This window comes from Rattus rattus, chromosome 3 (assembly GCF_011064425.1).
Source record: "Rattus rattus isolate New Zealand chromosome 3, Rrattus_CSIRO_v1, whole genome shotgun sequence".
NCBI lineage: Eukaryota > Metazoa > Chordata > Mammalia > Rodentia > Muridae > Rattus > Rattus rattus.
In genome coordinates, this window is record NC_046156.1 from 67,410,197 (window position 1) to 67,436,273 (window position 26,077).

The 26,077-nt window shown below is 43.2% G+C and overlaps 2 protein-coding genes and 2 non-coding genes across 4 annotated transcripts in view; 3 read left to right on the forward strand and 1 right to left on the reverse strand.

Moving 5' to 3' along the window:
- Nucleotides 1-7,056: 7,056 nt before the first annotated feature.
- Rps3a (ribosomal protein S3A) lies at nt 7,057-11,394 on the forward strand. The gene is made up of 6 exons (XM_032898149.1): nt 7,057-7,188; nt 7,823-7,926; nt 8,205-8,392; nt 10,185-10,393; nt 10,776-10,885; nt 11,226-11,394. Exons 1-6 carry the CDS (start codon nt 7,127-7,129, stop codon nt 11,345-11,347), a joined length of 795 nt encoding a protein of 264 aa, XP_032754040.1. The 5' UTR covers nt 7,057-7,126; the 3' UTR covers nt 11,348-11,394.
- On the forward strand, nt 8,877-8,950 carry LOC116897479. Its single transcript, XR_004387503.1, has one exon. It is a non-coding gene; the product is annotated as a small nucleolar RNA SNORD73 (small nucleolar RNA).
- Nucleotides 10,507-10,578, forward strand: LOC116897477. The gene has a single exon (XR_004387502.1). It is a non-coding gene; the product is annotated as a small nucleolar RNA SNORD73 (small nucleolar RNA).
- An 8,858-nt stretch (nt 11,395-20,252) lies between the features above and the next one.
- The window catches only part of Sh3d19 (SH3 domain containing 19), a 163,383-nt gene continuing 157,558 nt past the window's right edge, over nt 20,253-26,077 (reverse strand). The window contains exons 20-21 of the mRNA XM_032898150.1: nt 25,705-25,802; nt 20,253-22,573 (exon numbers count right to left, since the gene is read on the reverse strand). Of these exons, the coding sequence (XP_032754041.1) occupies nt 22,457-22,573; nt 25,705-25,802 (215 nt within the window). The 3' untranslated portion in view covers nt 20,253-22,456. The remainder of the gene's footprint in view (nt 22,574-25,704; nt 25,803-26,077) is intronic.

Sequence of the window (26,077 nt, forward strand, 5' to 3'; positions counted from 1 at the left end):
CGTCATGTAGTTGCTGGGATTTGAACTCAGGACCTCTGGAAGAGCAGTCAGTGCTCTTAACCACTGAGCCATCTCTCCAGCCTGAGACAGAGGGTTTTACACACACACACACACACACACACACACACACACACACACACACACACACACACAAAAAAAAAAAAAAAACTGAACATAAGAAAACAAATGACTCGATTAAAAATAGGGCACAGAATAAACAGTTCTCAAAAGAAGAAACATAAATGGCTGAGAAACACTTGAATACATTTCCAGCATCTTTAGTCATTAGAGAAATGCAAATTAAAATTACTTTGAAATTTCATCTTATACCAATCAGAATGGCTTATATCAATAAAACCAATGGCAGCTCATGACAGCTGGCAAGGTTGTGGGGAAAGGAGGACACTTATCCATTGCTGGTAGGAGCGCAAAGTGATACAGACGCCATGAGAATCAGTGTGGTGGTTCCTCAGAACGCTGGGAATTGACTTGTCACAAGATGCAGCTACAGCGCTCTGGATCACCTCACCAAAGGACTCTACATCTTACTGCAAAGACTTTACTCAACTGACCAAGCCAACTCAGTCAGTCAACCAGGTCCCAAGAGGAAGTGAGCATTGAGAAGGAAAAGACAATAAGACAACACTATGACATGACTCTAGCCAGTGCTGAGGCTGTAGCGGGTTTATTTCTCTCCAGCCTGCTTTTATATCATTCTAAGTACATGCAAAGAGTAAGGTCAGTTCTAGGTTAAGGAACAAGCAAGGCACTAAGCAAAGGCCGGTGATCACTGTTTCTAGGGGCTCATCAGGATGACCAGGATCAAAGGAAATGCCGCACTCCTCAGCTGAGTGTTTACCTTGAGCTTTGTATTAGCTCAAATATTATCTGAGCCACTTCCTGAGTCCTAGCCCAATGTCAAATTCCTGCCAAATTCCTACAAGATGGCCTCAGGCTCTCTACATTTAACATGTTCATTGCTGCTTTGTTCAGTATGGCTAGAAGCTGGAAAAAGCTTAGGTGTCCACTGATGGATGAATGGCTACTGAAAAGGTGGTACTTTCACAAACTAGAACAGTATTCAGCTCTTAAGAAAAATAAAATTTATAGGTAAATTGATGGGACTAGAAAAAAAATCTTCCTAAGTGTGGTAACCCAGGCCCCCAAACACAAATATCGTATGTTTTCTCTTATATGAATTTTAGTTTTTTAAGCTTTTAAAATGTATGCTATAATCTGAGTAGCCACAGCAGTTAGGCATTTAGTATGGGAAAGGGGCAGGGGGAGATTCTCCCAGGGATGGGAAAATAGAATATAGTATTATGGAGAGACAAAGGGGAAAACAATAGGAGGATTAAATGGGGAGAGGTGGGAGAGAAGGGTTAAGGAGGAATGACTAACACCAAAGGTCATTTGAAAAGCCATATGGAAAACTACTAGTGTAGAAGCTTCCTGGATATATACATATATGAAAGGACAGAGTGACCAAATAGTAGTGGAGACACGCACCAGTAGACACAGTACACCACCGAGTGCCAGGAATGGCTTACATCTTGTTGAGTCACTGGCATGAACCCACCCCCAGTCCCCAAATAAAACCCTCAGGCTACTGCCAAGGATATTGGCTGCTCTCCACAACTTGGTGGCAAGGCCCTACTGCCGAAGGGAAATCGCACTTATGTCATCAAACCCGGAGTAGTCACGCTGGTGCCTAGCTAGTAGCTTTTCCTCTGCTGACAGGGTTGCTGGCGCTAGACGGCACTCCGAATGTTTTTGGAGGAAAAGGTAATCCCCAGGTACAAACTGGAGCCTCTGCCGGTGACCTGCCTGCAAGCTAAACTGGCACATAGGACAGTGGCCCAGATGCTGTGGGAGTAGCCAACCACTTTTTTTTTTTTTTAAATATTTTATTTATTTATTATATATGAGTGACATTACTGGTCTTCATAGAAGAGGGGATCTCATTACAGATGGTTGTGAGCCACCATGTGGTTGCTGGGATTTGAACTCAGGACCTCTGGAAGAGCAGTCAGTGCTCTTAACCACTGAGCCATCTCTCCCCAGCCAACCACTTTGATGTGATTTAATGTCCACTCTGTGAGAGGGAATTCACACCCGACACTGCCAACGTGGCCAAGAGCCTGAGACTGGACAGGTCATGGGCTTATGGGAAAACTGGGACTGCTAAAGGAACAGCGATAAAATGACCCCCCAATGACATACTTCTGTACCTCAGCCTACATCAGAGAAGCTCCGTCTCAGAGTGAGTGGGGAGTAATACAGAGATTCACGACGGGAAATGTGTAGAGAATAAGACTTTGGGCTGTCTCCGTCCCCTCAAGGGTCAGGGAACTGCGGAAGAGCAAGCAAAGCCTAAGAGCCAGCCATGGTAGCTGACTAGAAGGAAGCTGCATCTTCCAGACAACAGCAGGATCGGTGCACGTATGAGAAATCACACACTGTGGCAGTATCCACAGGACCTGCACAGGTTCAAGCCTGGTGGAGTCATAACACCGAGAGGGAGAAGCAGACATGGCATCCTACTCCTAACCAAGAAGCTATCTGCAATTGATACCCACTGGCAAGGAGAAAACCAGTTTTCTTCATGGACTCTTGAGTGTATCAACCACACTCCAGGGTATTCCCCTGGCCCAAGACTGGTTAACCAATAGGAAACTCCTGAAAGGTAAAAGTTTTAAAGTTGCCCTCCTGGACACAAAGTTTAGAGCAGAAGGAAAAAAAAAAAACAAAAAACAAAAAACAAAAAAAACAGGTTAGGCCCCAGAATTGTATGTTCCAAGAAGCCTCTCCTAGGGCTACAGAATGGGTAATTACATTGGCCAGCTCAACAGCCTTCTCCCAGAAACTAGCTGACCATAAATCTTAGAGAACAATCTGAGAAGCAGGAGACAGCTTCTCCTAGGAAACAGAGTTTCTCCTTGTGATTTTTCACTGGCATTCTTCACACTTTCCAATGATACCATCCCTGCCCCCTCAGGTTGTGGTTTCTTCCTTTAAATACCCTTTCTCCCAGCCTCTCGGGGTTGAACTGCACTGCTCCTGCGTGGGATACGAGTCTCGACCCCAGTGCACTGGTGGCTATTGATAAACCTCATGTGATTACAACAAGGATGGTCTTGTGTGAGTTCTTGGGGGGTTGCATCATTCTGAGACTTGAGTGAGGGTTTCCCCACTCCGGGGGTCTTTCATTCCCTCAATGGTATTTTTGTGGACTTTTGCTTGTTTGTTTCACTTTGCTTTGTTTTGGCAATGGTCTTTTGCTTGCTTGTTTTAATTTTCATTTTTGTGTTTTTTTTTTTAAGACAGAAGAAAATAGAACATAAAGTTGGGCATTTAGGGAGGCTCGAGGGTCTGGGAGGAATTCAGAGAGGGGAAAAACATGATCAAAATACGTAGCATAATTTTTTTTCAATAAAGTAATAAAGTCAGATTCTCACTATATAGGCCTGACTATCTTGGAGCTCACTGTGTAGACCAGGCTAGCCTCTAACTCACAGATCCAATCGCCTCTGCCTCCTGAGTGCTGGGATTAAGGGTGATACAGGGTTTCATGTGGCTCTGTTGGCCTCAAACCTTGACCTTCTGATCCTCTGCACTTCCTGTGTTTTACACTTACGGGCATGTGCTGCAGCCTCCCTCCTCCTTCTCCTCCTTTCTTCTTCTTTTCTCAAACCCTGGTTGTCCTGGAACTCAGAGATCCGCCTGCCTCTGCCTCCTGAGTGTGGGGTAAAAGGCGTGCACCACCACCACTCGGCTTTACAGGCAGGGGTTTCTGTGCTCGGTTTATGTGGTGCTAGGCTTTGTACACATTAGATGAGCATCTAGGAACTGAGTTACATCCTAGCCCTTTGTTTTTGTCTTCTAAATTATAGTAAGAAGAATAAAATCTTATCTTCACATTATTTTTGGATGGGGGGAGGAAGGGAGACTGGTGAACTGTGCTGAAGGTCAAACCGAGGGCTTCCTCACTGTTAGACAAACGCTCTCTGTCACTGACTTACATTTCTGGCCTCATCCTAACTCTTTCAGGGGGTCCCCTTGCCTAGTGTTAAATACAGTCACACAGTAAGGACTGAGACTCCACAGACAACTGAGATGTGTGGAGTTACTGAAGAATTTCAGGTGGGACTAACGGGTTAGGAAGATCGCCTTGGGGGGGGTGTGGGTAGGAGGACACGAGCTCAAAGCTAGAAGGAATGGTAAGGTTTAAAAGCTCAGAGAGTGGAAGTTGTTCTGTGGCTGTGAATGCTGTGGAGGGACTCAGTGACTGCCAAGAGAGATCCTGAGGACAAAGAAAAGCCCTGAGGGTGCAGCATCGAATGTGTCTGCCGTGGGTGACTAGTCACAGATTGGGAGTTCAAGTGCTTTTAACATGACTGATCGGGACAAAGATGGCCTCATTAACAGAGAAAAGTTTCACGATATGCTTCCTTGCTGGAGAAAGCGCCCAGTTGATGAGCATCTTGACTAATGGTATGATTAGTGAGGCTTCAGGACACATCAACTTCTCACAATGTCTTCTTAAATGGGACACTGTGAAGTTCAGCACTGTTCAGTAGGGTGACTCGATGGAGGAGCTGGGATGGTTTGAGAGATCTGTTTATAGAAGAATGGCTGTGGAGAAAGGCACCTATTGACACAAAGGGGAGTTCAATTACCCTGAACTCATCCACATCCTTAAAGATAGGGGCAAAAGGCAGAGCTGGCAGAAGAGAGCTCCACATCCCAGCTAGAAGCCAGAAGAATATGACTAAACTTCTAGCTTCTTGGGAACCCGAGGTGGGAGGATCCTTTAAGATAGGGATCTGGGAGAAGCCTAAGCTACATATAGAAACTCCATCTCAAAATAACGATGATAAAAACAGTTCTAACCTAATACTCCTAGTTATAACTTAGGGTGTTTCCATTATAACACATACGCGCGCGTGCGCACACATACACACATGCACACACGCACACACACACACACACACACACACACACACACACACACACACACTTATTTCTTATGGTGTGGAAGATGAACCAAACATCTTGTTCATTTAAATACACACTGTCACAGAGCAACACCTCCAGTCCTAGGTCTCCAGAGATAGGCCTGACTGTGTAGCCCAGGCTGTCCTCAAACAAAGAATCTTGTCTTGGCCTTCTGAATGCTAGGGTTACAGGGTGTGTCCACTCCTGGCTCTACGAGTTCCTTTCAAGTTTATGGTGTGCCCGCAGTTAAACTTGTGTTTAGTCTCAGACAGCTGGGTACATGTTATCTTTATAATTAGACATTTCTGTCATTTCCCCAGTCTAGGGTAACACGACAGTAGCCCTCCTCTCAAATCACAGTCTATTTTTTTTTTTCAAAGAAAGTTTTCAATTTGTTTCTGAATCCCAGTTAATCTTTATATTTGAAGGGAAAAAAGGATTTAAAAACTTCTTGGGAGCCTGGTGAATAGGGAGTTGGTTCTGGCTTGGTCACCATTTATTTGGTTTTGGCTTTGGTCAGAGAGGAAGTTAGAGAAAGGAACTCAATCCACTGCTGGCTGAATACCAAGCCTCACAGGCCAGTTCTACCCTCGAGGTAGCTGGTGACATCTCACCAGGCTGCGCTCTGCTGAACCACTATTGCCAAGCTGGATGTGAAGGGGCATGAGGAGCATGAATTTGGGGTCAGCCCAAACAACATAGGAGGACTCTTGCTTTGAAACAAACAAACAAACAAACAAACAAACAAATGAACAAACAGAAAAATGGGAAGCCAGAGGTGGGGGTGGGGGTGTGGAGAGGTGGGGTTAGAGGTAGAGAAATAGCTGAGTGGTTAAGAGTGGTGACTGCTCTTCTAGAGGATCAGGGTTCAATTCCCACATGATAGCTCACAACTGTCTGTAAGCCAGTTCCAGAAGATCTGGGACTTTCCCATGGACATACATGCAGGCAAAACACATAAAAGTAAACATGTCATTTTTTAAAATGGGGAAGGGGTGGTTTGCATTAAGAAAATCGGTGGGCAGTTAGGCACAACAATTGATCATGACTGTGCCATTTTGGAGTGCTGGAGATGGAATCCAGGGCCTCGGACATGCTGGGGCTTTACCACTAAAGCCACTCTAGTTCCTCACTCCACTAAAAAAAACAAACGCTCCTCCTATCCCAGAACAAACAAAACCCCAGGGCTGTGGTGGTAGCTCAGCTGGTACAGGCATGGCAGCACTGAGGGCCAGTGTGCTCAGGATGGCGGTCTCTCCCCGAGCCGTATACCCTCGTGGTGGGAGAAGAGAACCAACTCTTGAGAATTGACCTCCACACACAGGCCTGTGAGACACATGAACAACCACACTCATAGTCATACAAAACAAATAAAAATATGATTACAAATGTATAAGAGTTTTATATATATTTTCTCCCCCCCCCCAGTCTGTCTTGCTAGGTAGTTCAGGCTAGTCTGGAACGCACCACATACTCTAGGCTCTACTCCAACTTGCTATCCTCCTGCCTCCAGAGCTCTGGGATTGCAAGGCATTTGTTATCACACGTGGCTAAGCCTCTCTTTTCATGAATGTTCACCACACAACCATCTCAGCACGTGAACAGCATGCCCGAAGTTATGTTTATTTAATTATACTAACATTATGAAATAAATCACGTGATTATTCCCATTTCACACACTGATAGCTAAAGAGGTCAGAAGGCTAAGTACGTTCAAGTCACCACTTGAACATGGTTTTGTGATTTAAAGCCCAGGATCTAGGGAAGAAACATACTCTCAAAATTAAAACCTTGAGAGAGTTCAGACGCCATTTCGTGTACGGAAACGTCCCACACTCAGGGAAATGGAAAACATAGGAAACCCGACGTGAGTTGAACATCTCTGACAATTTGCAAGCTCCTGTGCACAGCAGTCTCCCATAGCCAGCCCGCGGCCCGCTGCGCGACCTCCCGACACACGAGGGCGCTGTCGCAGAACGGTGGGAAGGAGACTCTGGGAAGTGTCGCGAGATTATCAAAGGCGGAAGGGCGAAAGAGCAAGGGTCACGTAGACAGCGCTCCCCGCCCGGTTCGCATTAAGTTCTCGCGCGAGTTGTACTTCCGCCCTTTTGGCTCTCAGAGCGGCACCATGGCGGTCGGGAAGAACAAGCGCCTGACGAAAGGTGGCAAGAAGGGAGCCAAGAAGAAAGTGTAAGTGGCGGATTTCGCGAACCCCCGGTCTTTGGGTCCCGCAGGAGTCGGTGGGCAGGTTCTGGTCTGCGGTGTAGGGCGGATGGTGGGGATGCATGGTGGATTGCGCGGTACGGCTGCTGGCGGGTGCGATCCGGACGGCCGCCTCTCCCTCTGGGCCGGGCGTCGCGTGCCGCGTGTGAGCCCGCCCTCCGTCTCGAGTAGTTGCTCCCGTGTTTCGAACTGTGGCCTCCTGGGTTGCTTGAAGTCCGCTGCACTTTTAGCGCCCCTTCTACTTCAGGAGGCTCGGCAGTCACTCTGGTTGACCCCATGTCACTTGCGTGCCGGGACCTCGTGACAGCAGTTCGTACCAGTTAATGTCAGAAGTCCTTTGGGTTCCGGGGCAGTATATAATAGCCTATGTAATGGACGAGTGCAGAAGGCGTGTTTTCGAACCTACTGGTTCATGCATTGGCAGACAAGCCAGCCTTACAGGTTCACCCCACGGTGAGGGGCGTCATTTTGTATTAAATGCAAGCCCTCTACAAGATTTTGCCTGGGAAATTGTGTCAATAGAAGCATTAAGAAGAGTTTAAAAGTTGTCAGGCTTGTTCTTAGGATTTACAGAGAAACTTGGTTATTCTCTCCAATCCAGGGTTGATCCATTTTCTAAGAAAGACTGGTATGATGTGAAAGCTCCAGCAATGTTCAATATTAGGAACATCGGGAAAACACTAGTTACAAGGACTCAAGGAACCAGTGAGTACCATATACTTTTGCTTTGTTCCTAAGCTGTTGCATGTGTGTTTTTAACAGGCCTCTTGGTCAAACGATTTGTCCTATGCTGGGGGACTTGGTTGAAATGTCAGCCCAGTGGTTGCAGGCTTGGCATTTTGGAGTGCTTGTTTTTAATACATTTGCAGCAGCAAGGAAGTGTTTATACAACTGTCCAAGGAGACATTGCAGTATTGCCAGTAAGTCACTGGTGTGGAGGTGGATTTGGTAACAAGTTAACAGGATCTGTCATTCTTTTGTAGAAATTGCATCGGATGGCCTCAAGGGTCGTGTGTTTGAAGTGAGTCTTGCAGATCTACAGAATGATGAAGTTGCATTTAGGAAGTTCAAGCTAATCACTGAGGATGTTCAGGGCAAAAACTGTCTGACTAACTTCCATGGCATGGATCTTACCCGGGACAAAATGTGCTCCATGGTCAAAAAGTGGCAGGTGAGACCAAAAACTGTGGGTGTGCAAAAGACATCATGGGTGTGTTGGTAGGAAGGAGCAAACGTGGACTGGAGAGTTCGGTTTCATTTCCAACTTGGATGGTTTTCCTGGTGTGAAGCAGCAGCCTGGAGTTGGGGCCTCCTGTTTCACACCAGTAAGTATCACTGCTTTTCTGTGCCCAAGGCGCTCCACATGCTAGGCATTCGGTCCTAACACTGAGCTGCAGGCCTTAGCCTAGTGTTAGCTTGTTATGGTCACATGAGGTGAGTGGGGAGCTTTGCAGTTTGGTGAATGTTTGAGTTCATAGTGAAAAGATGCTCTAGGTGACTTGATTGTCTGACAGTGACAATCAGCTCATGGAGTTGTGAAGATGAAATAGCAGATGCAGGGGAAATGGTGACCAACAAAGAGAGCAGCAACCCATGTTTCAGGACACAGCTGTTCAGATGTGTCTGGGTGACAGTCGTGACATACTGTATATGGGAATGAGTGATGACAGGATGTTTCGGTCCCATATGAATCCTACTGATTTCACCGATAACATTTCTTGCTGACATTCCCTTATATACGTTATGGAATTTTGGAAATAATAAGCTATTTAGTAAATATTGTTATAGACTCCTTTGCAGTGATGTCAAGATTTTGTTTTAGGCAGTTCTGATTATGCTATGTGGGCTGATCTCAGGCTCATAATCCCGCCTCTTGTGATAGGATTGAAGGCATATACTCATGGCAAATATTGGGTGTATAATTTGTAAATTAATAAATGTAATTTGTAAAATTCAAAGAAGTCAGATCACTTAGCCACTAAAATGGCCCTTTAAAAGATGGTAGTATGGGGTTGGGGATTTAGCTCAGTGGTAGAGCGCTTGCCTAGCAGGCGCAAGGCCCTGGGTTGGGTCCCCAGCTCCGAAAAAAAAAAAGAAAAAAGAAAAAAGAGAAAAAGATGGTAGTATGGCCTAGTTGCAGATTTTATTTAGATCTTGGCTCTGGAATTATGTATTTAAGTTCTTTGGATAACTTTAGTTTGGAATAAAGAGCATTGAGAAAATACATTTTTATAGTAGAACTCCACTGCCCCCTTTTTTCATGAAAGGATCGCCTACCTGTTGTGATGTGGTGCTTGCTATGCAGACCAAACTGGCCATGAACTTTGGATCTGCCTTTGTAAACTGCAGGGATTTCGGGCGTGGGTTGTGTGTGGCTCGTTTTGTGGGTCTTTTTTTTGTGTGTGTGTGTTGTTGTTTTGTTTTTTGGTTTCTTGAGACAGGGTTTCACTGTATCCTTAGCTGGCATGGAATTTCTATGTAGAGCAGGTTGGGCTCAAATTACTAAGAGATCCAGCATTTTCTGCCTCTTGCTTGGAGTACTGGAACTAAAGCCACCACATACAACCTAGTTTTCCTTTGTAAAAGATAAAAAAAGTTTTATTCTGTCTATACCGTCTTAGGATCTAACTTTCAAAGCTCTTATGTTTGCGAGTGTTGGTATAAATGTAAGGGATGTGACTTCAATTGACTGGTTTAAAGGCAGGGTAACAATAATGATTTGGGGTATCATTCTAATTTCACTTTCAGGAAGTTGTGTAAACTTGTTTATTATGTCACATGGGTTTGACATCCCAAGCTTTTTAATTAGCACTTAAAAATTGATTTAGGCCATTAAAAACACAAAAGGAAGGGGTGGTCTCTTAAGTTCAAGGCTAACCAACCAGGGCTATATAGTGAGAACCTGTCTCAGAAAACAGCAAACCCCAAACGCTTATGAGCTGACAGCATCCTTTTCTCACTAGACCATGATTGAAGCTCATGTTGATGTGAAGACGACCGATGGGTATTTGCTCCGACTTTTCTGTGTTGGTTTCACTAAAAAACGTAACAACCAGATTAGAAAGACATCCTATGCGCAGCACCAGCAGGTCCGCCAGATCCGCAAGAAGATGATGGAGATCATGACCCGAGAAGTGCAGACAAATGACTTGAAGGAAGTAGTTAATAAACTGTAAGTGTGTTTCTTCTTTTTGAGGTGGAACCTCAAATCACTGTTTTGTGGAGAGTGAAATTTAGACTTGACTTTAATACACAATGAATAACAAAACTTTACATAATCATGGGAATGTGTGATGAGAAAATGTTTCGGTCCCAGTTGATGACCACTGATAATAACTGTCACATTTTTCTGATGTTCCCATGCAGAATATAGGTAGCTAAGAGGGTTATAAGACATGCTAATTTTAATTTTGCTAGGCTGTGTTACAATTTAGATACTTTCTAAGATTGTTACTTTCTAAGATTGTTTTCTATTTAAAGAAAATTGCTTCTGTGTGAGAAACTAGACTTTGGGGTTTTGGTTGCTTGTTTTTAAAAGTTTCTTGTTCTTGCAGGATTCCAGACAGCATTGGGAAAGACATAGAGAAGGCTTGCCAGTCCATCTATCCTCTCCATGACGTTTTTGTTAGGAAAGTCAAAATGCTGAAGAAACCCAAGTTTGAATGTAAGTGAGAAAAAAATCATGTTTATGAGATAGGAATTTGTGGGACCAAGTACATTTTTAAAAATGACTTTAGAATTTTTGATTTAATTTGCCTGCCTGTGTGTATAATGAATGTATTCCTGGAGACACTGGTGGTCTTGGACTGGAGTTAGAGATGGTTACAGGCCGCCTGTGGGTGCTGGGAACCGAACCCAGTTCCTCTGCAAGAACAAGTGCCTCTTAACCACTGAGCCAGCCTATACATGTAGGACAAAATGATGGTCTGTTTTCTTCTGTCTGTAGTACAGAAGACCATTTTTTATACTTGTCTATAACAAGATTGTTTTTCTTTTCCTTTTAGTGGGAAAACTCATGGAGCTCCATGGTGAAGGCGGTAGTTCTGGCAAAACAACTGGTGATGAGACAGGTGCTAAGGTTGAACGAGCTGATGGCTATGAACCACCAGTCCAAGAATCCGTTTAAAATCCAGATTTTTAATAGCGACAAATAAAAAGTCCTATTTGTGATGATTGCTTCTGGACATTGTTTTAAAATATGAGAGCTGGTGAATCAGGTATTGGTCAGTTTGACCTACTGGACTTAATGATTTTGTAAATAGCTGGTTTAAAGGCATGTGCCACCACACCCTATGATACCAGCATACTCCAAAGTTCTTTTTTTCCTCCCTTTAAATAAACTCATACTGCCCAATAGCACAGTTACAGTTATGGAGTAGCAACAAAGATGACTTTATGGTTGAGGGTCACCACAACATGAGGAACTGTATTAAAGGGTCGCAGCATTAGGAAGGCTGAGAACCACTAGTTTAGAAACTACAGTTGGTGAGCCAAAAGATTGACTACTGGAAATGGTTTGTAAAGGTTTTACGATGCCCAGGGATCATCCAGATCTCAGACCTTAAACATGCTAGGTAAGTGCTCTGCTATTGAGCTCACCCCTTTAGTGTGCCACTCGGAAAGTTGGCATTGTTCAAATTAACTCAGTTTCTTAATTTTCATTAAGCGGTTAGTTGCCTCCTCCAGTTCTAGCCTATACTTTTACAGGGTAAAGTTTAACACGTTTCTATCCTCTAGGCAAATGGTCTGTTTACAGTATTAATAGGTGCCTTGGTCATGGTAGCGAGCAAACACTATTATGGCTACTTTTCTAGCCGTCAAGTATCTGTTGACATATGTACCTCAGGTAAGCCTGTTGATGTCTTGGTAAAGAAGCAGATAGTGCTGCTACTAATAGCCCATCTTGTTTGTGGGCTCGAGTCACAAAAAGACCAGCATCCTTCATGGAGTGAATATAAGATAGCCAGGAGCTCAAGATGGCACACCTTTAAGGGCACTTGCTGCTCTTGGCAGAGGACGTGGTGGCTCACATCCTTCTAAAACAAAAGTTGCAGGGATCCCACATCTTTTCAAGCACCAGACCTGCACATACATTAAAGCAAAAACAAGAAATAAGCGGCTGGCCCATTTCATGTGTTCAGTTAAAATGTAAGCCTACTTACAGGCCACCTTGAACATGTGTTATAAGAAGTGCCTCCAAAGGTCTCTGAGTAATTTTACCTTAGTCTACCATAGAAAAGCAAAATTGTGATGTGATACTGTGGACTGAGAGCAGCCTTAACTGAAAGGGGGCTTTCTTTCAGCCTTTTTCTTTTCAGCCTTAACTGAAGCCTAACTTGAAAAGGGGGAAGTGATCTAGGAGATCAAGGGATGGGCCTTTGTAACTGAAGAGTATGGGAGAATGAGGAATCATCTGCAACACTGTTACACCTTTTGGTCTTCATTTGCTCCAGTGCTTTAAGCATTCAGTGACCACTAGTCTAGGTTGGTGACTGCAGTTAGTTGGTTATCTGAAGCATGTTCTTTGGTAGTCACTTCTCAGGAAGTTCTCATAACAGTACTTGTTCAATATTAAGTATTATTTCCATGTACTTTGTATCCAGGAGTTTTAAGAACATTTTTGTGTAAATGTGTGTGTGCCTCAGTGTATCATATGTGCAGGAAGAAGCCTGCAGATTCCCTTTGGAACTGGAGCTGCCATGTAGGTGCTGGGAACTGAACCTGGCTGCTCTGGAAGAGCAGCTCCACAAAATGGGGTTTCTGTGTAGCCTAGGTTGGCCTTTAATGCATCCTCCATGAATTGCAGAGATTACAGTTAAGTGCCACCACCACCACCCTCAGTTAGAAATTTTTAGTGAAACCATTGTTACAAGGTAGAGGTCAATCACAAGTGGTGCTAGAATTTCATATATAAGTTTTTACTGCATGAAGAATGCCTTGTAATAAAGACAACTAAAAGCTTGGATTGAATTGACAATAGTGGGGATCTCCTGAGCCTTACTGGTTCCATCACACTGCCACCTGTAGAGAGGTATTGATAAGGACTCCAGGAAAGTTCACTGTTCTGCAGTGCTTTGATTCAATGCAAACTGTGATGATGCTCTGAGAAGTAGCAGGCTTGGCTTCCTGGTTTTGCATAAAGTGGTATGTTAGCTTTTTATAACATCCGTGTGACTGACCACTGGAGACCAGTGTCACCAAGGTCAAATCTAAAAGACCTATTAGGCCTACCTTAAAGGCTCTAGAGTACGGACCTGAGATCAGTGCTGCAGGTTGCCTTCAGCTGTGCCTCTGAGAAGGCTTGCTGATGGTAACTAATGAGATGCCTGACTGGATCTGGCTCTGCCCTCTGTTGGTTAGATTAATAGCCTTTCTGAAGAGCATCAAAAGTCAAGGTTGCCCAAGTGTGTCAAGTTCTACAAGCCCTGTGTGCCTACATACACGTTCTATGTATAGTATGCCAAGAATGTAATCTCTCGACTGCTCTTTGCATAGGCCATGTCTTATGTGTACATCCTGTGTAAACCTGAAGGATGAGGCGATGTCACAGGAAAAGGAAGCTTGGTACCAGAGTAGAAAATCTTTAAAAACATTATTGTCCTGTACCACAGTCATTGAATGGTAAAGTCCTTGCCAGTTGCCTCCTGTCTTCTGCTAGTGTTAATGAAACTACAGCAATCCACATGTATAAACATGAAGCACCAATTAGAGGCACTTTATTCTGATTCAGAATCAAATCTGACTTTGAGTAAATATTTGTGGGATATATAACCTAGGTTCAATTGCTAGCATCCATGTGGTGGTTCACAGTTATCTATAACTGGTTCAGCAGATCCAAAGTCCACGGGGACCAGATATGCATGTGGTATACAAGGTGGAAGCAAAATATTCACACATTAAATATTTCAGCATGGATCTCTTAGCTTTCTTTAATGATGAAGGTTGCTTAGTAGCACTGCCTTTGCATGGGTGACTGAAGAATATCAGGTTATGGGTGGCAGAAGATGATGCTTACTACATGACAGCCAGGCTGCAAAAAGAAGGTACCAGGGTCCCAATGTGTACCAGGTCTCTGCCACCTAAGCAAACAGCCACCAAATATGGCTCCCTGAGGACATATAAACAGTAAGTACTGCTGGAGGAAGGAGGCTCTACAACTCAGCAGGCAGCCTGAGCATTCTGTGTAAATGCTAAGACTATAGCTTTCTTAAGCGATCTGTACTCCAATGCTGATGTAGGCTTTTCAATGATGCACCTTCCTTGAATTCATGCCTACACAACCCACTCTTGTAACCCCAATAAACTCACTGGTTAGCGGGGGGGAAAAGCATGAACCTAGCCCTGGTATTTTTTAAAAGATTTATGTATGTGAATGCACTGTTGTTGTCTTCAGACACACTAAAAGAGGGATCTCATGACATGTTTGTGAGCCGCCATGTGGTTGCTGGGAATTGAACTCAGGACCTCTGGAAGAGCAGTCAGTGCTCTTAGCCACTGAGCCATCTCTCCAGCCCACCTAATTATTTTTTAAGTAAGTTTCACTACATGTATATTGCTTAGGTTGGTTTCCAGTACCAGGCTGAAGTGATCCTTTTGCCCCAGCCTCTCAAGTTCCTTGGGCCTTGGAGTACATACCACTGCTTTGATTTGATTTGATCCTATTCCTAGGTGTTTGTCTAAAAGAGATGAGACATGTTCACACAAACTAGTTTAGAAAGTTGGTGGTTGTAGGGTAATGTCGGCAGGGAGGTGGGAGGGAGCATCCTCAGAGGCAAGGTGGTGATGGGATATTGGGTTTCTGGAGGGGAAAAGGGATAACATTTAAAGTGTAAATTAAAATGCAATTAAAAAAATTGGTTTGGATAAGAATGGTCCCTTTAAGTGCCTAGGCTTGAATTCTTGGTCTCCAGTTAGTGGTATTAGGTATATTAGGTATATGGCCTTTTTTGGAGGTGTGCCACTGTGCTTTGAGGTCTCAAAGGCTCAGGGTAGGCCTGGTGTCTCCCTCTGCATGTTGCCTGCAGATCAGGATGTAAAACTCAGCTATTCAGCCACTGCCATTGTCTGTTTTCCTGCCATGATGACCATGGACTCTAAAACTGTAAGTCAGCCCCTAATGCACCCTTTTGTAAGTTGTCTTGGTCACGGTGTCCCTTCACAGCAACACAACATAAGTCAAGGTTGGTACCAAGTTTACTCATTGTACTAAAAGCCTAACACATTGGGTAAACAAATTGTGGTATTTGTATGTTTAAACAATAGCAAAAGAAGGCAGAAAGAAAGAACTATATGCTTTTATGAATTTAGAAGTTAATCTGGTGTGGAAACCAGAACAGTGGTTGTGGTGGAGAGTTGAAAGGGATGAAGTGATTGACTGGAAGTGTGAAGGAACTGTGAAGACAACTGTTTTCATGTTGACTGTATATGGTGTTGATTCATAAATTATTTGCTATCCAGTATTTTATGTAAATTATGACTCAGCTTAAAAATGGGCACAACTATCCAGGCTATTGATAACACTAGTTTCTTGGCTTCCATGGTATTTAGGACGGAGGCCTGGGTACCACTTGTAGGTTCAAGGGGCTGGATACAATCATGCTTTCACTTCAGAGGTCAGAAGCAGCATCATCAGTGGTTGACAAGAGTGAGTTTTATTTGCAGGGCTCTGCTCTGTACTGTGCTGGAGAAGGTGGTCCTGAATCTCTTCCCTGAGGTATTCAGTTTCCATAAATTTTCCTTACCTGGTTCACAAAATCTTCTATATCCATCCCCTAGAACATGATCTATCCCATCTAGTAGGAACAACCAACACAGGGCAGACCACTTTGAGATTCAAATTTGTAGAGGATCAATGCTTTATTTTTGCTTTGAGACATGGTCTCACTACATAGCTCTGATTTTCCAGGAATTCACCAGAAACAGAAACTCACTATGTAGCCCAGGCTGTCCTGAACTCCTCCCAAGTGCTGGGATAAAGGAATGCCACCCAGCTTCCAAGTTTTTTTTTTTTTTTTTGTTTGTTTGTTTTTTTTTTTGAGATAAGAGTCTAGTTATGTAGCTCTTACTGATCTGGAACTATACTGATCAGGCTAACTTCAGACTCTTGGCCTGTCCTTTGGTCTCTGTCTCCTGAGTACTGGGATTAAAGACATGCACTGTCACCTGACTTGGCATACATATCCTAATGGTTATCATAGTTTTGCCAGGCTGTCACTCCAGGGTCACCTGGGTCTAGCAGAGTCTTCTGACTAGCCCATTTCCTCTGCACACAATGTTTTCACCATTGTGTATTTTAAAAATCCTGTCAACACTTTCAAACATCCACAGAGAAAACAGTGCTGTCTTTATATGGTACTGAACTGGAGGGTTAAATGCACTGGATCCTTTGATCCTTTGAGAAATTTCGACTCGTCTTCAGTGGTGCCTGGAAAACAATGGTAGGCTGAAGTGCTCTTAACCACTGAGCCATCTCTCCAGCCTGAGTCAGGACTCTTAATAGAATACTTCTCCATGATTGGGAGAATAAATGTAGATTGACTTGTTTTTGGGGTTGATTTCATGTAGGCTTTGAATTATATATCAAAGGATATCCCTGAACTCCAGATCCTCTTTGCCTCTGCCTACAAGTGCTAGGATTATAGGATATGCCACTGTGTCCTATAGATATGAGGTTTCATTATATTGACCAAGTTGGCTTCAGATTCAAGTTTAACCCCTCTTAGGGTTGACACCCCACCACCTCCACAAGCAGCAGAGCATGAATGTTCCATCAGCTTTGGCTTGTTCTCCTTTCTCTCCTTCAACCCCTCTCTCTCAATGTTGTAGTTTTTTTTTTTTTTAATTTTGAGACAGGTTTCTGTGTAACAGCCCAGGCTAACCTAGAACTCCTTTTTTTGGACCAAACTGGGTCTCTAACTCTCTTAACTCTCAGAGATCCACCTACTTGTGCCTCACAAGTGCTGGGATTAGAGGCATGGGTCACCACACCTGGGCTTTTTTTGTTTTACTTGTCTTTTTAAAAAATTTAAAGAAGGAATACAGAATAATTTAGATTGATGGCCATCCAGATGTGGGGCATGACTAATCCTGCACTTGAGAAGCTCAGCACGATGATCATGAATTAGTTCAGCCTGGGATACACAGGGAGGCACTGGTACAAACAGCAAAAAGATGGTTAATTTTTGAAAAGTACACAGCCGGGGTTTGATTTAGCTCAGTGGTAGAGCGCTTGCCTAATAAACATAAGGCCTGGTTCGGGTCCCCAGCTCCGAGGAAAAAAAAAAAAAAAAAAAAAGGAAAAGTACATAGCCAATATTTCTGATTTCTGAATTTGAATCAGTTCTGAAAAGAACGTCAGTGAATCCTTACCTAACTTTGCAGTTGTGGGGTTGGGGATTTAGCTCAGTGGTAGAGCACTTGCCTAGCAAGCGCAAGGCCCTTGGTTCGGTCCCCAGCTCCGAAAAAAAAAAAAAAAAAAAAAAGATATGCAGTTGTTTAAAATCATCTAGAATGTTCCCCAGACTCATTGTTCTTTTATCTGACATAGAGGTTGGAGATGGCTTGTTGTTACACAGCCCTAAAACACTCCAGACCTGAAGTTACAGGCAGTCACCAAGAAAGAACTCTCCATCAGTGGATGAGTTCACAGTCTGAATTTCTAAGTAACAATGGTACTGTATCTACATAAAACAGGACTTCTTTCCCACAAACTGCCCTCCAAGACTAGTGGTTCTCAACCTGTGGGATGGGACCCTGCACTGGGGTTGCATATCAGATATTAACATTACAATTCTTACCTAGCAAAATTACAGTTATGAGGTAGCAATAATGGTTGGAGGTCACTACAACATAAGGGACTGTATCAGAGGGTCACAACATTTGGAAGGTTGGGACCACTGTCTCGTGTAGCCTAGCCTAGCTTTGAAAAATTCAATAAGTAGGCAAATGACCCTGAATTCCTGATCTGTCTGTCTCTAGGATTACACACACACTACCAACCCGGCTAGTTCTCTATCTGAAAGAACATTTCAGAAGGTGGAGAGATGGCTCAGAGGCTAAGAGCACATGTTCTGTAGAGGACCTGAGTTTAATTCCTAGCACCCATATGGTGACTCATAACCATCTATGACTCCAGTTTGGACAAGCCAACACTTTCTGACACACGGTACATATATATGCATGTGGGCAAAACATTCATGCACAAAAAATCTTTTTTAAAAAATCCAAAGCTTTAATTTGTTCTTTGCCATCAATGCCTACCCCTCCTTCCCTTCTTGTTTTACAAGACAGAATCAGTCTCCCTAGTACTGGGATATTACAGGAATACCTGTGTTGTTGTGTGAGCCTTTGTAACTTCTTTTTATTTTATTTTCCTTTCCCTCTCCCTCTGCTTCTATGAGGGTGTTCCCCCACCCACCCCTTCTGGCCTCCCCATGCCTTTGTAACTTCTATAGGCTAAGAAAATACCAAAACGTTTTTTTTTTTTTTTCCGGAGCTGAGGACCGAACCCAGGGCCTTGCGCTTGCTAGGCAAGCGCTCTACCACTGAGCTAAATCCCCAACCCCAATACCAAAACATTTTAAAGATTTATTTGTATTCATCTCTGTGTGTCAGTGTGAGTGAAAGCCACTGTATGCAGGTGCCTGTGGCATCTGTGTGAGGGCGCCAGTCCTCTGTAGCTGGAGCTGCTGGCAATTGTGAGTGGCCTGCCAGGGTGTTGGGAACTGAACCTGGGTCCTCTGGAAAAGCAGCATGTGCTCTTAACTGCAGTCTCTCCAGCCACTTAAACAATTCTAACAGCTAAAGAGAAACACGTTATTTCAGCACAGTAAATGGAAAAGACTGGATTGTAATCAGCAGAGCTAGGCTGTACTTAGGGCTCTGCTGTTACAAGTCCTGTAACCCTGTTGAGCTCTGTGGCCCCACACTTGTGGTAGAAAAAGAAAAGCTTGTAATGAAAAGAGAGGCCCCTAGATGGCGGCAGTGCTCTGAGGGAGGCGACAGATTTTGTTCCATACAGTGAAGTTAAAAGTAAGGTAGAAAATGAATTCCCATTAGTTCCCATTAGGAAAAAAAAAATCAGCTTATGAATTCATTCAATGACATTCAAAATGGCATTGAATCATGAGTCTTACAGCCTATGTGCATCTGGCATTAATTAAAAGGAAACATTAATGTTCATACACAGTGAAAATACTCCCTTTACCTGATCCATATATTCATTGCTGTTTTCTCAGGCTTATGTACCTAAATTTGAGAAACTGAATACAAACTGTGATTGCTTTTTAGGGATACTGACTTACAGTCCTATAATCATCATTTTTAAAATGTCAGTTCTAATGATACATTTTGATAAATACACTAATATTAACTGTTCTAAATGTTGCAGACTGATTTGCAAGAGCAATGAAAGAATTACATTCTTCATACAGCAATGTTCACAAAGGCATCTAAAGAGACACCTTATCTTTTAGGGTTCAAAGGGTAACATATTGGGCTGGGGAAATGTAGTTCGGTAGCAGCAATATGTATGAGGACCTGGGTTCAGTCCCCTCTACTGCAAAAACAAAAACTAAAAATGGCTTCTCCAGTTTTAACCTAAAAACAAAAGCAAACTCAAAACCTGAGTATTTCAAGAGGTCTGTATGATGTATGGTTTGGGTATGAAGGTGTCCCCAGAAGACTCATGTGTGCAAGGTTTTGCTCTCTGTCCAGAGGCATTACTGAGATGGGGTCAGGCCATGGTCAGATGAACTAACCCTGGATGGACGGAGTCCATGGTGGATGAACTGACGGCTGAGTTCATACTAGGGGACGGAGGAAGGCGATTTGAGGTGTTTTTCTGAAGAGTGCATCTTGTGCCTGGCTCTCTTTTCCCTCTCTTCCTGTTCCTTACTTCCCCTTTTCTACCTCTTCTCTCTTTCACAGAGTCTATATGTTGAAAAACTCCCCACCATGATGTTCTGGTTTGCATCAGGTCCAAGGTGACAGAGCCAGGTGACCTAGGAATGAAAACTCATCAGGCCCAAACCTGTTTTCTCCTTTAGGTTGTTTATGATTAAGCATTTTGTCACAGCTATGAAAAGCTGACTGGCAAAGATGAACAGTATCAAACTTTCACCTAAAAAATCTGAAACAAACACAATAACCCATTTCCATTTATCTCATAAAATTCTCTTCATATACAATTGTTTTTCTTTGACTATTGTTTTGCCTTGACCTCAATCAATTTATAATAAGAAAGTACCCATGCAAGCCCCAAAGCTACATTTTGCTTCCTATTAGTTGAGAGAGAAATACATAGCAAGAAAAACAGCATGGTAGAGTGAGATGGCAGAAAAAGGAAAAAAAAGGATTTGTTTCAATATATATTTGCATCAACAAAAGCAAAGGTGCTGAGTGGAGAGCCGCCATCTGTCCACCACACCCGCCCTGCAAACAAAGGACGGGAGATACAAGGATAAGACTGGTAGGCTCACATTCTGAAAGATGCAGTCTTGTCTGCAGTAAGGAATTGAAAAGTTGAGTTCAGTTTATTATAGTGTCAAGTAGATACACAACTATTGCACTTATTCTGCTTACAGAGAGCCAATATCAAGAGGGATTTTTTCTTCAATAGAGAAAGGTTGTTCAGTATCCTCACTATTAAATTGAAATCTCACAGGCAAAGAAACACTTCATACCCCTCTCCACACCACTGACCCCTTCTTGCTCTTATATGGCTTGCTGATGATGAGAATTTAGTTTGAATAACACTTTATGTCTTCCCATTCTCGTAAAAGTAATTTGAGTGGAAACCTACAATGATTTTCTTTAAATACTCTTAAACAAAAACATGTAGTAGAAACCCCAGATCCAAAATGCCAAAATCAAATGCAATCATATGCCAGGGATAGGAAATTTAGTAAAAAACACAAAGTAGGTATTTCCTTATAGAAGCAACGTGTTCAGGAAATCACTGGCCAGGTTTTGGATAATTGGGAAAACAGGAAAAATTAAGAAGTGGTCCAGCATATGAAACTCTTCTTGGAAACAGAAGAACCCTGTTGGAGAGCGTTTCACATCTCCAGCGAAATGCTAACCCACCAATCCATTATTAGATTGTCTTCAGAGCATTTGGCTTTAGTTCGTAAACTGTAATTGATTGAGTCACACAAGAACCACTTTTGAAACTCAGAACGTGTGACCCTGGATGACAGGAAAGTGGTCTTGTGTTTACTCCAATAGCTGCAGAGATGCGTTGGGGGTGGGACGGGGTACTGCGTCAGCCTTCAGTCCTCTTAAATTATTTTAACTTCTGATATAGCGAGACGAAGTGAGCTGTGGGGGCTCGGCACTGTTTTTCATCTTACCCTTTGCTCTGTACTCTAAGATACTCTCCGAGATTCATAACGCACTACTGTAACAAGACCCAGCTTTTGTGTATTACTGGGGTAATGCAAAGAAAATGAGTTTTCCTTGAGTCAATGAGCTGACCAGTAATTGTCGAAGGAATGATTGCAGATTCAGAAAATGTGCTTTATAATAACCCTGTTAACATACACATCCACCGAGGAGAGGTAAGTTGTGGCATGTCTGTGGAGGGGTTAGTTGTATTAGCAAGGCATCTCAGGGATGGTTTTGGTTCTTTTGACCCCTTCGAGTCCCTGGATAAATGGGGAATGCTGGGACACAAGGAGCACTTGGGGACATGAGCTTATTTCCCCACCTGCTTGTAAATGTTCCACTAGTTACCAAACTATCTGTCCTGCAGCAAGCTTCCGCCCCGGGACTAAGACTAATGTGCTCAAGCTGTTAGAATTAATTTGAATATCAAAAACGAAATTCAGATTACCATCCATGTCCTGATAGTTACAGCATGTAGAATGTCAAACGTCCTCTTTTTAAACTAAAGTAGAAAATGAAGAAGCATGGTTAATTCAGTGTGTTGATGGGAACAGGCGTATGAGTACAGTTCCTGCTTGTTAGCCGACCCATGCTGCCTGCCTGCACTGGATGCTTTCCCAGGGGAAGCACACTTCCCTGCCGACTTCCTCACTCTCCGTTTCTCCGTACACCTTTCCACAAACGAAGCTAAGCTAAGAAACCTACAGGTTTTCTGCCCTCAGAAATTCTAGTGTGCCACATACATCTTAGATACTTCTCTTTCTGTTTAAAAAAAAATAGTGCAAATATCTGATAGTCAAAGTGAATGTTCAAGTGAGTTCTCGTGTCAAGGAACAGCCAAGCTTCACCTTCAGCTGACTTGTAGAAACTGAACGTAGTTTTTGGGAAAGATTCCAGCTTTTCCCATTAGTTCTCCGCGCATCCAGTCATCATCCACGGACTCCAGCTCTGTTATTACATCTCCAGCCTGGAAGGAGACAGGAGTTAGAAATAATTATTGGTTTCTGCAGGGTACAAGCACAGAGCGTAGCCTACCTGGAGCGGCGTGAATAATCTTCTCTTTATATAACTCATTTATCTTGATTTGCAGAGAGGATTAAATGATAAACCGCACAGATGATATATACCTAATGACATTTGCTTGCAGGCCTCTTTTTCTCAAAGTAAACTCATTCCCCCGCCACCATCAGCCTCACTCCACGCTGAGCTCCCTGCTTATGTTTTATGCCCCCCACACGCACAATTCCTAATCTAAGTCACTCTTTAATCTAAGACAGTACCAGCTATACACACACAAACGCACGTAACTTTATCTAACAAGTGTTTACAGAATACCTACTATGTGGCAGATACTGTCCTGGGTAATACAGCTATAATGCAGTATAATGGACTTGCTCTACAGTGGGAAGGCGAGTGTGGTTTCGCTACCCATGAGGGCCGTCTAAGAGGGGCACACGGACAGTCATGCTTACATAAAGGTCACAGGTGAAAGGGTGAGCCACCTGCTCCTGTGTGCTTTGTCCTCGTCTGTGCCTCACAGAAGTTCAATAGCTACAGTTCTATAGATGAACACCGTCAGCATCCTCGTGAGGGAGAGGCTATTTCATAGTTTTTTGTGTGGTGTGCGTGTGTGTGGGCTCGTGTGTGCATTAGTGCATGTGCATGTGTCTGTGGGTACACATAGAAGCCAGAGGTTGATGCCAAGTGTTTCTCAATCATTCTGCATCTTAGGATACGGAGGGAAGGTCTCTTACTTGAACCCAGAACTCACTAACTCAGCTAGTACAGCTATCCGGCTTGCTCTGGAGATCCCCGTCCCCACCAGATTGCCATGACCTCCTGGCATTTACATGGATGTGGGCATCTGACTCCAAGAACTCATGCATGTAGCAAGGGCCTCACCCACTGAGCCCTCTCTCCAGTTCTCAATTTCCTTGTGTGATAAATAATCTGAAACTCAGGCAGTATATATGTCTTAGTTAAGGTTTCTATTGGTGCAACAAAACACCACGACCAGAAAGCAAGCTGGGGAGGAAAGGCTTTATTTGCCTTATACTTCCAGATCACGATCTGCCATTGGAGGAACTCAAACAGGGCAGGAACCTGGTAGCAGGATCTGATGCGGAGGCCATGGAGGGGTGCTGCTTACTGATTTGCTCTGCCTGCTTCTTATAGAACCCAGGACTCTGAGCCCAGTAGTGTCACCACCCACAGTGGGTTGGGCCCTCCCCCATTATTCACTGATCAGGAAAATGCTCTCCCGGCAGATCTTATGGAGGCATTTTCTCAATTGGGGGCCCCTGATTTCAGATGGCTCTAGCTTGTGTCAAATTGGCATGAGACTGGCTAGCATGCTAGGCTGGGTGGCACATGCCTTTAATCTCAGTATTCAAGAGGCAGAGGCAGGCAGAGTTTGAGGCCAGCCTGGTCTACAGAATGAGTTCCAGGACAGCCAGGACTACACAGGGAAACCCTGTCTGGAAAACAACAATAATTACAAACCAAAGACTAGCCACCATAGCAGAACTTATCAGGATTGCACATAGTGTGAGTGTAGAGCCAGAATTCTAGGGTGTTCTAAGGTCCACATTCCTAATCTAGAGGCTATGATGAGGCTGCCGCAGTCTACAGTGTAAAGTTGCGATAACACTGCTTGGTAACAGTCCGAGCATATTATACCCTGATTCTTGCACACAACCATGCTTCCCTCTATCAGTGACTTATTCTACCCCTCCCTAGCGACAATACTGGCTTCACATGCAGTCCCATTAGAGGCGCTTTGCCTTGACGGAGAATACAGTACTGGTTTACCCTCATCTAAGTTACAGAGGACGTGTCTCACACATGTGCAAATTAGGATTCCTTTATCAGATGAAGATCAGATTTTGTTCTGGATGATGTCTAATAATTTCGTAGACCCTGGATTTAAAGTTCTGCAAGGGTCTAAGATGACCCTGGCTACTTTAAAAAGAAAGTATATTTACCAGGATAAATGGATTTCTTTGTAGCACTACTACATAGTTCTCTGCAAAATTGTTTGATTAAAGTCTTTCCTTGGGCTGGAGGACTGGCTCAGTGGTTAAGAGCACTGACTGTTCTTCCAGAGGTCCTGAGTTCAATTCCCAGCAACCACATGGTGGCTCACAACCATCTGTAATGGGATCTGATGCCCTCTTCTGGTGTGCCTGAAGACAGCTACAGTGTACTTATATATACTAAATAAATAAATCTTTTTAAAAAAGTCTTTTTTAAGACCAGAATGAAAACATGGTAACTGTCAGATGTATTTTATGTATAATTTGCTTAAGTATGTAAAATTTTGGCTATTCAAAACTTGTTACAAATAAGTTACTACCCTAAACTATAATATAATGAATAGTCGAAGCTATTTTCCTAACCATTGTCAGTTTTGTGAGTACTAGGACTATATATGATAGCTGTCTACTAACATTATGCACATTTATAGTTAAATATTATTTAATAGATATTAATGACCAATATACCATCCCTTAACAAAAAACTCAACTATTTGCCTTATGAGCCACTCATCCCTGAAGACAACCTGTTCTCTGTGGGGTTTGCTGTGAATTCTGCGAATTGACGTACATCAAAGCCAACACGTGTAGCATGCACTATCTGATTTCTCCATTAACTTCAGATGCTGGTAGCTGCTGTGAGGACTGAGGAGAACACTCAGTGAAAACTCCCACATCAAGGTCTGCCATCATAAAGCCAAGCCACAAGGGATTCTTTGAAGACTGAGATCACTAAGCTAAGATTTTCCCCTAGGCCGTTCAGTGACAGGTGATGATGTAAACTATCAGATCTTACTCAGTTTATTTAGTTCTTCCTCCCTAATTTTCCCCCCTTTTCTTCTTGATAAGGCCTCACTAGAGGTTCAAGCTGGACTTCAAAATGTGATCCTCATGCCTCTGCCCCCCAAAAGCTGGAACCATAGGACTTCCAGCCTTGTCCACACTCTTCCATTTCAATTAGGGCCTGAGAACTCTTCATTCTTAGGTAATGATCAATATTCCATTCATATGTACATTGCAAAATGGGTAGTGTTAGTGAGCACAAAAAGATACATATTCTGACCTTGAAAGAGAGCTCATCTTCGTTTTCCCCAACAAAATCATACAGGGCTTTAACCTTCTTCCCCTTCCGCATTGTGGAAGCCACACTTTTTGCCTCAGCTGCAAAGACACAAGAATATCAAATATGCAGCAAGACGGTCACACAAAACACAAACACCTTAGGAACCTGCCTTGTCTTCCTCTAAATATTTACAAGTAGTTCTGAATTTACTTAACTTGCAAAAAGATAAAGGATATTCACTTAGGACAAAAAAATTGTACAAAGTCTACTTGTTAGTCAAACTGAGCTGCTATTCAATGATACCTTGATCTTTTCCCCTCCACATAACTTTGATGTAGTGACTTCATTAATCATCTGTTCCAGATGTAGATAA

What these genes read in the sequence shown, in the direction of transcription:
- Rps3a (XM_032898149.1), top strand. Translation starts at nt 7,127, where the DNA reads ATGGCGGTCGGGAAGAACAAGCGCCTGACGAAAGGTGGCAAGAAGGGA. An exon ending in AAGGGAGCCAAGAAGAAAGT is followed by an intron (nt 7,189 to 7,822) that starts GTAAGTGGCGGA and finishes TCTCCAATCCAG; the next exon opens with GGTTGATCCATTTTCTAAGA. An exon ending in TACAAGGACTCAAGGAACCA is followed by an intron (nt 7,927 to 8,204) that starts GTGAGTACCATA and finishes ATTCTTTTGTAG; the next exon opens with AAATTGCATCGGATGGCCTC.